We start from the raw sequence: 16834 nt of genomic DNA on the forward strand, positions 1-16834 counted from the left end.
AACACTTTAGCATGTTGTAGTGTTAGTGATTTATATGTTTGGCAGCCATTACACTTCAAATGAACATTTCAAATGCTGGACAGCATAGCTTCCTGCTTCTGTTTCCACTCCCTTTGGGTATGCTGAGCAGGGCTGGAGCCCCATGGCACCCTTGTCATTATCTAAGGCTCCCTGCAGTCTGACTGGGCAGCCAGTCTGACAGAGTGGGCAGAATGCAGTTGCCTGTACACAAAATTTTAAGAAGATACTCCCAGATTCTGCAGGTTGTACAGGCACTCCACTTTATCTTCAATTTCTTGGAATTCGTCTGGCTTCCATCCCATACTCCAAGGACTGTTTATGCCTTTCTCATTTCATGTTTATGTGAAATGCACAAACAGACCTTGGGACAAGGCCTGAAATGCAGGTCTAAGTCTAAGATCAGTACCTCCTTTGCTGCTCTTTGTGCAAGATGTATTCTCTGCAAATGGCAAAGCTTTCTATTTCCCATGAGAAAGAAAACTCAACTCTACAGAAGCAAGAATACTCCTGCCATAAGATCTTTGTTATTCATAATCTCTTGCAACTGTAGGAAACTGTAGCTCACATCCATTGTTTTTAGAATTTCTTGTGTTTCCTCCCACTTGCACTCCCAAGTATCCATATGCTGACTGCAGACAAGTGGACACTGAGACAATGCTTTGAACTTTTTAGGGCCCTTGTGGCAGCACACAATACCAGTACTGCCTTTCAGCGGTAAAACCCAGGAAAAGAATCCCTCAGGAACAATTCTTTATTTCATGATTCTGTGTGCCTGTTCACGGATCCGAGGAGAGTCTTTATAGAGGAAGTCCATATCACAGAGTCAATTTGCTGCTGTACTCTCCAAATCCTGTTCCTTTCTCCATCCCCCAAAATGGTCAAACACAAATTTCAGCTGATAGTAGCATACATGAGACCAATTTCTATTTAGTTTCCAAATGAAACCTATAAATCACTCAAAATCCTCATTGCTAGTGTTGTTTCTGAGAACTTTGAAGAACAAATTCTGAAGAACATATAAATATTTTTGTTAAAATCAGTTTCAACTGGACATAAATACTACAAAAAAATGTCAGAATTTCATCCATAAGGATGCACATTTTTTTAAAATAATCTTAAATACAAAAAGGAACTTGCCCTTGAGCTACAATTATCTTCCTTGCAGGGAATCACATGGACTTAGAGGATCTAGAGCCAGTAGTGAACTAAAAAGAAATTCACTGTGCAGACATAGTGGCATGCCTTGAATGCAATATCTCAGAGTTAGGCTGACAGGGTGTAGCCTTCTAGAAACACAGATGTATTTACATGTTAATGAAAAAGCAAAAATCAAAGGCATTTCATTTACATAAAGTTTTATTATATTTTCCCCTCAGCTGGTACTCCATTACTACAGCCTTAGCAGAGTTTTACTTCCCTAGTAGACAGGTTTTCAACTGACTGTCTCTGACTGAAAACATCTAGGCTAGGTCAGATTTTAGACCCAGCCTTTCATTAATACAGTCAGATACAAAGGACCAGTCAAAATCCTGGCCACCTGGAGGACTGCAAAGGAACCAAAAACAATCCAAGAGGATATTCATAATTTTCTGTGTTTGAATAGAGAGCCTTTCATGTGCATTGATCCCTAAATAGTTAAGCAATTACACCATACATTCAAGACATGGATACATTCTACATTTCAAGCTCTAATCAGAAACATGTGCAACTGTTTTTCCACTTATGAAGCTTGTGTTTTTATCTTCTCTGCAGCTTCAAGGACAGATGGAAGGCTGACTTTGTCTCCAAATTCTTTCTCACGATGCTCCAGTAAAACACCCTAGGTCAAAGACACAAAAGACAAATTCAGACACATCTCTCTGCAAAAGATCCACTGCCCAACCAAACAATCCCAGGAAACAAACTTCTGATCTGATACGAGAGATAAAAGCCTCCTAGATGGCCTGCAGTACCTGTCTTCCTGCCCCAATCACATATACACCTCCCAGCGTGAATCCTTCTCCTTCCAGATTTCCACTATATCCACTTCTCCAAGCACGGAAGAAATTTTGCCAAACTCCCAAGCGGAAAAAGCCTGACAACATCATTTTCCGTCTGCGTGGACCATAAAAGCCTTTCTGCAGGGGAACAGAAAGTATGTCAGCAAACAAAGGGAAAAGGACCTTTTATTCATGTGGATTTTAAGCTCATCCACAAGTGCTTAAGCCTCATGTACACCTACATCCATAGTGCAAACAACAGCAGTCCTTTGTGATAAATATATTTTTTGGTTGGTTGATTGTTGGGTTTTTTTTTAAATTCAGCCTGATTCTTTCACACAGGCAGTGGGGAGAGAGAAAATAAAAGATTGTCTAGTAGATTTTGAGTATTACATATTCTTTTTTCTTCAGAACTCAAATGATTTTTAAATGTATCTCCTGATTTAGGGAGAAAGCAGGGCGGTGGTTCTGCAGGACATGAGATTGGCAATCCAGCATGTGCCAGTGTCCCAGGATAAACCATAACACTGTAATCTGGCCTGTACATCATGAATTAATTATATGTGTCACCTTCAAACCTTGATTCACACATCATAAACATCAGCAAGTCACACAGCCAGTGAAAGAAAGGAATCAGTATTAACAGGCAATATTGTTTACCTGTTAAAGGGGAGGAATAATCCTGCAAGAGTGCATTATCAGTGCATAGTTACACCACAGTTTGTAAGCTCAGCAGGATGTATAAATATAGAAAAACAAAGCCAATTAACTTCTTAAACTACAGTGCTACTAAATCCTTTTTTTATTCAGACTACATTCTACTTATTTATACAAGCTCCTCAAAGAGGGCATTCATAGATTCGATTTTAAACAAAGTAACAACACCAACTTCACTATACCTTTTCATCCAGAAAGATTTCTCCTTTGAAATAATGCTGAAAATCCTCCACTTCGGTCCCTATCTTCTCTTTCACAACAGCATAGAGAGGGACACCCAGCTTGGACAGCTGGGGTTTCAGAGAGGAGAGCTCAGAAGCCTCCTAAGCAAAGGAAAAAGCCCCAAACATTTCAGTCAATAAATGGAGGTTGGAAAGCTTCACCTTGAATTTCAAGACCATCAGAAACACACAAATTCTAGCTTGAGAATTCAGACCAGAAACAGACTTGTAACATTTAAGCTAGCTGTACTCTTAGGCAGCTCTTCATCAGATTTACTACAATTTCCTTTGTTAAACATGGAGGAGGAAGATTCTTCTGAGCATTTACTGCATAAAACATATTTTTAAATTAGAGATGTAGATATACCTTGCCTGTAATAGGGCTTCAATTATCTTTTGAAGTATTTTAGAATGATATAAAAATAATGCCTGCACATCATTTAACTTTTTCAGATTTTCAATCCTTTTTCCAAGTTGGCATCCATCATTATCAATCCTTCTGCAAAGTATTTTGAGGGCTCTGTGCAGGAGCAGTCTATAGAAGCTTCAAGTAAGTAATGAAGATAGACTCTCCTTCCTAAATCCCCCTAAATAAAAAATCAGGGAGTTTCTTCATAGACTTTCAGTATCCCAGATGCAAAACTGCTTTTTCTGGTGTGCAAGGTGCCACCACTCATCTGCTGGGTTTTTTGTTCTCCTAAAGGAATCCCAATTCCCACAGTTTGTACAAGGATCCCTGAGGTTTTGATCAGAGTGTGCACTGAAAATATGTTTCCTATCTTCCATGGAGAAAGGTCATTTCTACTGGACAGAATTCCCACAAAAACACTCAACTCTACACTTTAAAAACACGGACACACTTTACATGATCACTCTCAGTCACCTAAGTGAAATACCTTAGCTGAAAGGCTTGCAGGACATCTAGAATATACACTGAGTACCAAGGAGAAACAGGGATGAACAGACAGAAAAAATTGAAACTTTCAGTAATACTACTACTACTACTACTAAAAAAATCACTCTTGGATTCCCGACTGTGTGAAAGTTACAGAGTCAGGCATGTAAGTGCATTCTCCTCCCACCTACGCTACATCTGTTCAGAGAGCAAAGCTCTTTAACCTTCCATGAATGCTACACCTAGTTAAGTAGTTGCTACTGGGATGGGAGCAGATGCCTTAATGAAGAGGTTATAATATTAATTACTCCATGTTATAGACCAGTGAGTAACAATATAATAACTATTTTTCCCTATAGCTATGAGAAACATAATGTCCAAGGTGTAAGCTATAGCTGTTCCCAGGCACTTGGTACATTCAAATTATATTTTATGTGTCTGCTTCCAAGGAGCTCCACCCAAGGAGCCTAATGTCAAGTTAAGGATCAAAATTTGTTTTCCAGCCCACCTTGTTAAGGAACAGGAACTCCTTATCTCCAGAGTCTGTACCTTCCTGCCTAACATTTAGCACTTATTATTATTAGAGATATTCACTCTATGCACACCTCTGTTTTTGCAGTTGAGCTTTATCTGATGGCTTTCTGCCAGTCCAGTCTTGGGCTGCATTTGACCAGAGACTACCTGGCTCAAAGAGACTTATTTTGGACTATATATATATAAATAGCTCATAAGACTCATTACCAACTGAATCTTGTGCAATCTCCCTTTCTAATTACCATGGGCTAGGCCCCTGGCAGATGCAAAAATCTTGTAACTATCACCTTCAGAAGGAAAATGCTCAGGACCTGGACCATACAAAACAGCTGCAAAGGAAACTAAGTATGCTGGTAGTTGGTGACCAGTTTGAACCATAAAACAAAACCTTGCAGGCATTTTAGATGTATTTGATGACTGTCTTGTTCATCCCCTCCCTTTATTTACAGACTGTCTTATGCAATCAGACCTCAACTCTTCTTAATTAATCCCCAAGCCCAGCAAGTACCTCTCTGCACAAAAATCATCCAGGTCTTCGTACAGCCATGATCACTGCACCATTCTCCTTCCATAGTTCACCTGCTTTGAATGTCCTTTGTTCTGTTTGTACAGGAGAAACAACACCAAAAATATCAGCCATTTTTGTTTATAACAATTAATACCTTATGGACCAACACAAAGCACTACAGAAAATTCCACATTCAAAGAGAGTTCTAACAGAAAAAATATAAAAATCTGTATGCATAAAAGGAGATCAGTGCATTATTGATTTTTGGAAGTGTGTCTTGTTTCATCCAGAAATAACAGCTTTGGTTGCTTTTCCTTCACCACAAGTATTGGATATCAAGGACACTCAAGTACATTAGGGAAGACTGAGAAAACTGCTTCCAGCCCTAGCCTTAGAAAGGTTCTTATAAATGTCCAATTTTTGAAGAACATGGTCTGAAATAGCCAGATTCTTACCTGGTCCCAAAGTTTTTAGCTCTATCTCCTCTAAAAACTCCAGTGTGGCCTTTTCTGGCTTGGACAAAAATAAGTCAGTGTTAGCAAGGACAATCCCTGTCACAGCTGCACCAATGGCTCCAAGGCCAACAGACCACATGCCCATGGTGAAGGCCCCCAAGTCAGGCAGGAAGGACATTTCTGGAAAGAGAAAGAAAGAACAGCTCTGACATTGGACATGGATGATGCCGGAGGAGGAGGAATTGGGTTAAAACAACTAAAAGCTCATGCAGGTATTTTTGGTTTAATGAAGATAATCTGCATATTTATTAATGTACTGAAATGGGTTTTAAGAGATAGAGATTACATTCCAGTTCTGTGCCTGACCCACATCAAAACTGGATATTAACAAGATGTTTTTACCCTTCCCTGTCACCAGACAAAAACATTAATAATTAAGTGCTCAGATGCAATGAGGAGAAAGATGATCAAAGTGTATGTGTGTAATGAAGAGCCTCTAACAATATGACCTATACATTATCCAGTAACCTAAATTGTTATAGTAAGACAGCAGGTTTTTTTCAAAAAAAAAGAAGCATTTGTAAATTAAATGTTTTACACACACTAATCTATATTAAACTGTGAACTTTACAAATATTCCAAAAAGACTTGGAAAAAAAAAAATAAATCTAAACCTTCTATATCTGGTTCATCATAACTGGTAACCTTTCACATTCCTTACAGTTCCCCACTGAGAACCAAAGCAGGCACAAAGCCAAACTTACAGTTCCCCACTGAGAACCAAAGCAGGCACAAAGCCAAACTCAGAGCTCATGCCTGCAGACAGAAAAATGTAGACTTGCAACCATTTTATTACCCAGTGATCCAACACTACAAACATGCCCGGGACAGCACCTTCTTCCTCTATGCTAACTCACTGCCACTCTTGCTAAGGCAGAAAGGACAGCAGGAACAAACAGCCTAAACTCACACCCACCACCTGGGACTGACAGCATTGCAATGGGAACCATTACATACAAATATTGCAGTGTTAAAATACAAACCCTGCTCGTGGTTACTGGGGGCTCAAGTTAGAAGGCAATTTTGTTCAACTACCTTCCATCCACAAACCCTCCACAGCCCAGTCCTGACCCTTGCAAGTATTTCACAAGCCTGGAAAGGGCTTCCAGTGATGCAGTATCAGTTAATGAGGATGCTGGAAATCACAACAGTCATGGGCAAAGTTCAAGATCCAGCTCTGAGTAATAAGTGGTACAAGAGTCACTGGAGTTTTGGCAGTATAAGAAGTCACTGTACACTTACATCACAAGGGCAGTATATTTGCACTCACGCAACTGTAGCATTACACGTTATGGAGAATCAAGGTTTCTTTTCACAGAAACCCCATTTCCTGATAGAATATTTTAGTAAGTATTGCTGTCTGTATATAATTTTGTGTGGGTGAGGTTCCCACCTCAATAAATCTAAGAAAATATTACTCTTTTGAACTGTGACTGACAATAAACCAGACATACACATCATCTTTATCCCCACAGCTAGCTGTTGCCAGAATTCAGAAACAATTAGGACTAGCTCCTCTCTTTTGTGACCAGAATTTTCTGTGAGAAAGCCCCTTTCCATCCTTAAAGCCAGCTCCAGAATACTACTGAGAAACAAATCCAGCATTGGGAAACAAACAAACAAACAAAAAGATCACATTGTTCTTTTAACAGCATACTTAGTTTCAAGGGTGGCAGTATCATGGTATCTAAAAACTTAAGTAATCCATGATCCTGAGCAAGAAACAAGGCCACTTTACACAAACATCATGCAGATAAGAGAACAGATACTACCCTATTTCACCACGTACTTCTAACTATGGCAAAACTTCCTTGACCGTATCTGCTTTCTTTACATCTTTCAAACATGAAGTCACATTGTAATGACATTTCTTTATATCAGCCTCTGACACCTATCAGAGACCATCCTGACCCCAGCCTGTGGACTCATGCAAATATAAGTCCAAACATATGTAATGCAGCAATATCCTCATGCTATGACTTAAAATTTTTGTGGCCAAAAGGCTAAAGCCCTGCTCCCTCCCAGAGCTTGATTACCCAACTATTTGGATTTCAATCTAATCAGGTCAAGAAGTGTTTTTTGGGTTTTTTTTTTTTACTTATATTTATGGACAGTGGAGAGGGACCCAAGTTTTAATCCCTTGTGCACATCATTTGTGTACAAAAATGTTATAAAATTTGTGGCAAATGATAAATGAGTTCTCACATAGCTTTTCATTTTTATTAGCACAAACAGCATCTCTAAAGGTCAGCTTCCAATCAGTAATTATTGATCTAGGACATCATTAACTGTAGTCAACACACCTTTCAGTTTAGTTGGACTCTGATCTCCACACAGTGACAAAAAACCTAACCTTATTCAAATATGGGATTTTTTTGATATTTATATAAATAGGAAAAAGGAAAATGCAGCTTTGCAGGTCGATACCTAAATTCCTCCCCTGCTAAGCAAACATCATAATGAGTCACTTTAAAAAATATGCATGGGAAGCAGCAGGCAGGATTATTAAAACATTTGCTAACAAGACAGGCTGAGCCCTGTCATTGAACCCCAAGTGGCGAGACTGACTGGAAAACAGCTGAGCATTTGCAGCTGGCAGCTTCACTTCTGGTTAGCTGCTGTTTATGAAGGACATCTGAAGCCCAAAAGAACTTCACAACCCTCCCCCCAACCCTAAAATACAAACAGAACCGCCTTGTAATCAAGTTTTTAAGCACCGAGCAGCATAAGAAGACACAAGAAAGTATCCCACGAGCCATAATGCAGGAGAAGAGCCAGGAGAGCATCCCGCAAGGCTTCAGCAGGGGCGCGGCACTCACCCGAACCCATGCGGGCTGCTGAGCATCGGAGAGCCGGGAGGGGAGTGCCGCGGCCCGGCCCGGCCCGGCCGGGGCAGGGCTGGGCTGGGCTGGGCAGGAGCGCAGGGCTGCAGCCTCTGCCAATCCCGGCCCAGCCGCCCTGCAGCGATAACAGCCAGCACGCCTGGCCAATCCAGGGCACGGCTCATTTAAAGGCATCTTAATCACCCTACCCTGCGGTTTGTTTTTTTTTTTTAAACCGAACACACGCTTACCCTTTTTATGGGGTGGGTAGGCACAGGGAACAGGAATTACAAAAAGCTTTTCTGAAGCTGGGAAAGCAGCACAAAACTTTTAGATCTGCATCCTGAGCCATACTCTTCTGTAGAGCTGGGCATTTTAACAAGTAACGTTTTCCCTGTGTATCAGCCTATTCTACATCTAACCCCTTCACACATGCACACCGTATATATACTGTATAAATATTTGTGTATATATACATATACAAACAACCCTGGAAAAAAACGTAAAAGTCATCTCAATACACAATATTAGGAAAAAAATTATTAGTATAGAGCCTGTACTACAGAATTAACCCAGTGTCTCTATGGTCAGCTACCTGCTTTAGTGGCAACATCCCATTGCTAAAAAGTATCATTTTCTCTGGGACTTCAATCTCTCAACTCCGTAAAAATTTCCAGAAAATAATGAACATTCCTCTTTAAATGGTACAGGCCAAAGTAAAAAGGAAAAAAAACATATTTTTGTGTGTATGTTTTTGTGGTGACCACAAGAGATCTACAAAATAACAGTGAGTTATTTTATGGCCTGTCAGTATTCAGTTAACCAAAATTTAAACCAATTTAATCTTAATCCTGTTGTAATAGATGGCCTTCACTTTTATCAAGACCAGTTAAAACCGTTGTTTTCTAGATGTCTCATTTCCCTCCCACCCACAACCAAAAAAAACCTTGTCATTCCGAAGAGAGCTATCCTTAAACATTTATTTTAACAGCGTAAACAGCACTTACTACAGCTGTGTCAAAAAAACCCCTAAAAAATAGGAGAAAGCCGCTGTTTTCAAGATGCCAATAAGACTCAGAGTAGCAAACAGATTTCCTTACATACTTTTCCTAAAAAGAAAACTGTCTTGCAACAAAGTTGGACTGCACTAGTAAATACTCTCTAGCCTCAAGCGTCTTTGACCATTGCTTGTTCTTCACTTCTCTCCCGCTCCAGCTTCCCCAAGACATTCCATATCAAGCCTAAAAATGTTTCAGAGCTTTGTCAGAACTTGCGTATCCCAAACAAGTTGAGATGATTTTTTATGAGACATTCCCCCCCTCCCCAAAATGAGTCATGATTACAAATACCTTTGTAAGCTAACTCCTATAAAGAAAATTTACAATTCACAATAACCTGGTAACATGCTCATCAAGATTTCATGAGCGTTTAAATACCATTAAGGATTACAAAATACAGCATTCTGACAGACCTTCAAACTTAACCCTGCTTGAAGCAGGGATCTGACTGGAGAAACCTAGAAGGACTCTTCCAACTTAAATTGGCCTGTAAACACCAAAATCAATGCACAGAGAAACCTCCTAGCATTTCTTGTGGCATAAATGTAATTTTCACAACACAAGGGATTATTTTCCTTTCTTTATACCGTTGTGAAGACCTAACAAACCACACATTGTGTTGAGAATAACAATCATCTTTTTAGGTTTCTTCCCAATCCGTGCACAGTTCACTACTGAATTCCATGCTCTTGGCTGTAGCTGTAGAAAAGGTTGCTGTGTCAAGCAAACAAACCGTACTCCTCCCTTTGAAAGGAAGTTAGCTGTTACCCCCATTCCCAGACTGTTTTAAAGAAACCCAACATCTCAACAAGCCTTTTATTTTGAGCAAGGGAGAGCCAAGAGCTTTGGCACATCACCTTGGAAATCTTCCAGCTCTCTTGGTTTATTGAGAGGGAACAGGCAGCTAGACACTGTGTATGGAAAGATTCAGATCTCTGATCTGTCAGTGAATGGATACTACACAGATGTGAGGTATTTCATGAAGCACAAAACTGCAAAAAGTACCTATCTGATGACAATACAGGTAGAACTCACTGCTTGGTCTGCTGGTGATCCAGAGCAGGAAAGCTGCAGCCTGTGTCAGTCTGCAGAGGTGGCAGAAGAAAGGGAATACCAGCAGACCCACTAATAATACAAATCAGCATTTACTGAAAGCACAGCAGGTGCTAGGCAGCAAGTGATCCCTCCTGTTCTCACCCAGCAGATCCAAGAACATTAAGTCCTGCAGATTCAAGCCTAAAATTAGATTTTCCAGCCTTTTTGAGTTCTTAGGCCTTGCTTATATTTTAACTTTCTCATTTCTTAACAGCAAAATTGATACTAAGATCAAAGATGCAAGAAAATGGGACACGTTTCAACTCCACCCCATAGGGCAGAGGAGCTCTATGCATAAACAAGGCTGTAACACATTGCCATGTACCCATCCAGTGCAGAATAATTTCCCCACAACCTTGTTTCTCCTTTCATCGCCTGCAATGAACCAGGTCTGATGGGAACAGTGCCCCTATGGTTATAAAAGAAAAGGCTGGGAGGGCTCCAAGCTGGTCCTTCGAGCAGCTCAAAGGTGGATTTCCTGAGCTGAGCTATTGCACCCAGGACCCAACCAGCGCATCACGAATTAAATGAGAAACGAAGCACGGAGTCTTTTCACGGATCCTGCTGTGCCTACTTACATACGGGGTAAATTTGCCTAGCAAGCAGGGATCTCTTGCCTAGCAAGCGTTAAACCACGAGGGCAGGCAAAAGCAGGATTTCAAACCTCGACAGCTCGGGATGGGCAGCAGAGGTCCGCTGGCGAGAGCGGCGGGGGTCCCCGGCCGCCCCTCGGTGCTCAACAGCCGGCGATCGCCGCCGCCTCCCCGCAGCAGCGAGCGGGACCAGCGGGGAGGGAAAGAGCAGCGCCCCGTGAGGGGACAGCCTGTGGGAGGGACAGCCCGGCCCCGGGCGGCACAACGCGGGCCCGCGGCCCTGCCACCCGCCGGGTGAGCGCTCTGCGACCCCTCTCACAGCGCCGCTCTCACGCCCGCCCCGCACGCACACGCGGCCCCGCACCCGCACTCACAGCGTAGCCAGCACTCGCACCGCACCCGCACTCTCAGCGTAGCCAGCACTCGCACCGCACCCCGCACTCACCCCACAGCCCCCCTCGGCCCCGCACTCGCCCCTCGGCCCCGCACTCACAGCGCCGCCGCTCCGGGCCCGCCCCCGGCGCCCTCCGCGCACGCACCGCTGCCGGCAGCGCTCGGTGCCCTTCGGGCCGCCGGCTCTGCGCCGGTGCGGCCAGCGGGATTAGCCCCGCCGTTAGCGGCTGGAACGGATGGAAGCCTTCCGTTCCCTCTCGGAACCCATTGTCCCCTCTCGGGGGCTAGTGTTGCTTCTGGCTAAGTAAAGAAACTAAATACATTATGGGATACAGTGCTTAAATACGCAAGGCAAGAAAAGCATCCAACCCACAACGACCCGAGTCCAAGAATGTAGTGAGTTTATCATTCAACTAATCTGATTAATGGGGCACTTAAAATGTTTGCATATATATTGCATTCAAGCATATACTTGCTCAGATAAGCCAGCCAATAACATGTCACAACACCGTTTAACAAACACACTCTTCAGATGCTTGTGGTCCTTAGGCACCACTCCAACCAGAAACTCAGAGGACTCGTCTTTACTACCTTGGGACTGTTTCCTGAGGTCTCAGAACAGCCTGGTCTGTAACACAACAGTAACTCAGGAGAATGAACATAACCCTTTTCATGGTACTGGCATGTCTACATTCCACCAACCACTGTTTTTCACCACGTTCCAAACTTAACTACACAAAATGGCCTTTTCTTATCACTCTGGTCCTACAGCACAGCACAGCAGCAGCCGTGTGCTGCCAGAAAGCCACAGGGAGCTGCAAGTTCTGCAAGAAAGAGCCTATTGCATTCATGTACCATGTTGCATTGCACATGCCAGAATGGCATGGGCTCAGGGAGTTGCAAAGAAAAGATTTTGAGTCTTTTCGCCCAAAATTGTGGTAGTTATGTTTTTATCTATGCAGATTCTTTTAGAAATCAAATGGATTATAAAAAGCACTGAAGTCTTAGCAGCAATAAAAAAAAAAATAACCTAAGCAAACCTCATAGCAGAAACAGCGTTACCAGACTGCCTGAAAGAGATGGGGAATTTGGAATTATTAAGAATTTGTGGCTGTTTTTTCATGGGAACTACATGAAACAGTTTCTCTGTTTTTTCTCCCTCATCAAAGTGGCTTGGTTGTCTGTCAACACCAAACATAATATGCTGAAGTGACTTTCTAATTTTTTTAAAATTCAATCAGCATTAGAATATATGTATCTGCCATGCTGACACAGCAATCTTTAGAGAAACATTATGAGAAAAAAAAAAGATTGGCAAATTTTGTCAACCATCATTATATAATTAAAACCCTAACTTCTGCAGGCTGTCAAGATTCCTTTCTTCTGAATTTTACCATAGTTGTGGACCGAGCTGACAACATTTGGCAACAGTAAAATGGCAGCTCCATTATTTTTGTTTCCATGGTAAACACACAAAATTAACTTTTTCTTAATGATACTTCTGCACATTACACCTCTAACAATGTGGCAACTGGCCTATCACAATTCCAAGGTAGCCAGTATTGCTGAGGAGGAAAAAACCCCACCTATCAGAAAATGAAAATATTTATTTATTCTTTGCCCTGGGCAGGAGTCCATGACAAGGCACCAGGTGAGAATAACAAGCACTTCATCTCACAATTGATACTGATTTCATCTGTCCCTATTGTAAAAATCTTGCAAAAAAAATGCAGCAAAATCTCAGCCCACACATCTGGATTCCATCCAGGAATACCCTCCAATTTTACAAAGCAGCAAAATCCTTTGAATGCATGCACATATCTAATAGACACAGAATTTAAAGAAATATGGTGTCATGAAAATAGTGGAATCTAACCTTCCCTACTCACACCTCCAGAAAAGCTTGCTTTCATTGAAAAGCTGTGTTGCATTAAGTGGAGGTGCAGTAACAATTACTTTGTCTTTATTAGGATATCTTTGCCTTCATCATTTCAGAAAAGTAGTGAAATTTTGGCAGGAAAGCTGAATGGAAATTAGACTTCTTTGGTTTTCTGGTTTTTCCTCTTGATAAAATCTTATTAAGATTGATCTATTATAGTTGAGTTTTTCCATGCACCTATTCACATGTCATTCCTCTATTTTTCCTCTTAAAAAAAGAGACTAATAAACTCTCTAACACATATACACACACACTTCACAAAGCAACAGACACCAGTATTTAATCTTCGAGTTCCCAGGCTTTGAACAGTGTTCTTAAAAAACACATCCAGCCCTTCTCTTCCTGCCTTCATAATTCAGTTTCATAGCAGTGAATGAGGAGAATCAGTCTGTAAATTGCTTGCACATCAGTTAATTAAATTTCCCTGGCATGCCTGTAAGTCAGAATGCACTGTATCAGTAGCTATGCTAAAACATGATCTACTATTATGAAACTCTCAATTCATGTACAGAATGACAAAGCTGTGCATTATTTCAAGAGTTTTTTCTTCTTGTTGTTGGATCATGCTTCTATAGATCAGCCTTAGACCAAGGGCATGGTTAGACAAATGGCTTCTGTTAAAGAAACTGTCTTTTCTATGAGGAAACAGGAGACCCCTAAGGCAACAAAGACACAGTGGTGGGGTCTAGGCCCTAGGTCTGTAAAAGGACATCCAGACTAAGACTTTCAACACCAAGCCAATAAGATCAGATGTAGATATAAAAAAAAAAATAAATATACAGCTTGAACTTTTCACCTACATGCTGCTAAAGACAAAGCCACACAGAAGCAGACTGACATAGGTCTCCACTAGGCCAGGCAAAAGCTGTCTCTTGCGTGGAGGCTGTACAGTGACATGAACCCTTGTAGGGGTGTTCTCAACCTCATCCTGATTCCCAGAAAATAAATACATCAGTCAGCCTAGACACAGAACCTCAGATTTATCTTAGCTAAGATGACAGTAGTAAAGTGCTGTAGTCACAGAAGACAAAGGAAATACAAGTCTTTTGAAATTAGTTCATTCACATAAGAAGTTCACAGTGGGACAACAAGAGATTGGTGCAATACCTTTCATCTGAACAAGAACAGGAAGAAAGAATTACTAAGTTTTTTCACTGGGTATACAGTTTCTTACAACAAATCTCTTTTGCAATAGCTTAACAAACACTGAATCACAGAAAAGCCTGTCATTTACAAGACAAAAGATAACCAAGGCATTTGGAAAGTGCAGATGAGGTCATTAGTCCTCCCACTGTCCTTCAGTCTTTAAATATCCTTGATGAGTGTAATTACTAAGAGTAAGCAAAATAGAATCTGTGGTCTATAGTTTGTCTCCTGTTTACTGCAGTGTTACAAATAAAGTATTTTGATATTTTGTTTTAGTATTCTCATATTATGTAGGACACTGAAGACCAGTAAAAAAAAAGGTATTTTTAATGACTATTCAAGCCACTAGAACAGTGATCAAGCCTCAGGCTCTGCGTGCAAAACCAGGTTCTTGAACATCAAGAACCAAGTTCATCATCAAGTTCAAATTAGCCACAAAGATAGCACTGAAAAGGCAGTAACAGCACTTCTGTAAAATCAGAATATCAGAGGAAAACAATCATTCTACAGTGATCCTGGTGTTAACCTGCAACTACTCTGTAGTTTCTATTAAAATCCATGCACTCAGTATGTTTCTAAGCTATTTCTCTTGCAAGTTGTAGAGATAAAACTGACATGTTTAATTTCTTACTATGGCCTTCAAGGGTAGCGATGCATCTTAAAATCTATAGAAATCATGAGTAAGGACAAGACTGCTTGTGTTAATACAAGTGGAATGTGTTACATTGTCTTTAAGACAAGTTTCTGTACTCAGTCAAATAACGTATCTCACCAGGGTGGTTTTATGTAGCTAGAAAATTTGATGTAAATACTTTTCAGGTAAGCATTGGAGGTGAACAATTTTAAGGTTTAAAACAGCCTGTTGATTTAGCTGTTACTCAGAAGTATTTGTCCAAGTTTTGAGGCAGAAAACTGGGCTTTCTGTAACAAATTTGGCATTCTCCAGTAGAACTGCTTTTTATATTTAAGATCTGGGAGAAAAATTATATGACCTCTTTTGCTATAGAACATCCATGTGATAAAACCAAAATAACCCTGGTATTAGAAGTGTAATGCCAATGTGGGTCATTTTGACAGAACTTGGCTAGGAATCAAATACACATGCCTGCAAGCCTCAGCTCCAACTCCTGGTGGCAAGGTTGTAATGACTAGCTAGGCACGGTAAACTTCTAATCTAGCAGAGTTACAGCCACACTCTAACCACAGCCTTAGAGTTGAGCTCTTAATCCTCTTATTAGAGTTATTTGTCTGTGTAACTTTCTTCTGCTAGAGCAAAACACAAATGCATTGCTATCAAACTGAATTTCAACACTGCATTTCTGTACTTTGTGATATTATTTGTTCTTGGTCTTTCTACATCAACCTAGGAAGGCCCACAAACTATGTATTTTATATTTGCAATGCATGGTTTCTGTTTAATTCTTGGTGAACTTCCTTTTTAAGAGGTTATGCTCATCTTTCATGGGCATATGAAGAATTTTCATGTTGACATCTACCATTTTTACCTAACTTGATCACAACAGCTTGAAAGAAAAGCAATGTAAGAAAGTATCCAAAGCACAGTCATTGAGTATCTGAAATGAACAACTCTAAATAATGACCTAATAAAGGTGAACATCATGGAGAAATGCAACAGAAAATACATTCTACTTACTTAGCAAGGTACATTTCAAGTCCACAGCATCCCTCCTGCAAGTCCTGTTTCCAAGAACATATGGGTTTATGTGCCTTTAATGGGAATGTGGAAGACTTCCAGCCTAATACATAACTAAATCATGATCAGCCTTTCTTCCTAGAACCAAATTATACTTCATAACCCTTCCTCGTGACTGGTTTAGTCACCAACATAGGATTAAAAGTTCGCAAAGAAATGGTTTAGATTTTGCCTGAATGTTTGGTTTGTTAGATAAAGCCCGTCAAATTGTAATTGGTTTGAAGAATGTTGATAAGCTTTTTTTTTGTCCAAGTTAAAAAAAAAAGCAAAATGTGAATATCATCTTCTGTTACTAATGTGCTTAAGTGTACTTTCTTTCAAGTGTTTTTCCCCACACCCATTTTGGTCACATCCCCTGTAATTTTTTTCCACTGTATAAACTGTCAAACCAACTTAAGTGTGGAACATACTTAAACTGATTGTGTAGGGGGTAAAACCCAAGAGCTTTTTGGTTATTTAATTTTGCAAAATTAATAACAAGTGAAACTTTATTGCATTTTGTATCCTCAGTTCTTGATGTAACTAAATTTGTATTTGGGTGATAAGTGGGTGAAAGTAGGACAGCATGATGGGTGATATGAAATAGTGTGCTGATTATGTTGAGAACTTTCAAGGTTGCCATTTGGTGTGCTGCACTACCAAGCTGGCATTTTAACAGGGATTGTTCATTTCTATCTTGCAGGT

The 16834-nt window shown here is 40.6% G+C and overlaps 1 protein-coding gene across 4 annotated transcripts; it reads right to left on the reverse strand.

The window, feature by feature from the left end:
• Positions 1-1359: 1359 nt before the first annotated feature.
• On the reverse strand, positions 1360-11537 carry PRXL2A (peroxiredoxin like 2A). 4 transcript variants are annotated; one of them, XM_015633444.2, is made up of 6 exons: positions 11452-11537; positions 5331-5510; positions 4876-4967; positions 2900-3040; positions 1974-2138; positions 1360-1840 (listed from the first exon to the last, which is right to left on the reverse strand). In XM_015633444.2, exons 2-6 carry the CDS (start codon positions 5506-5508, stop codon positions 1742-1744), a joined length of 675 nt encoding a protein of 224 aa, XP_015488930.1. In that variant the 5' UTR covers positions 5509-5510; positions 11452-11537; the 3' UTR covers positions 1360-1741. The 4 variants fall into 4 exon arrangements, with proteins under 4 accessions (XP_015488930.1, XP_015488929.1, XP_033371646.1 ...); XM_015633443.3 differs by lacking the exon at positions 11452-11537 and adding an exon at positions 11030-11156; XM_033515755.1 differs by lacking the exon at positions 11452-11537 and adding an exon at positions 10306-10390.
• Between the last annotated feature and the right edge of the window lie 5297 nt (positions 11538-16834).

This window comes from Parus major, chromosome 6 (genome assembly GCF_001522545.3).
Source record: "Parus major isolate Abel chromosome 6, Parus_major1.1, whole genome shotgun sequence".
Classification (NCBI taxonomy): Eukaryota; Metazoa; Chordata; class Aves; order Passeriformes; family Paridae; genus Parus; species Parus major.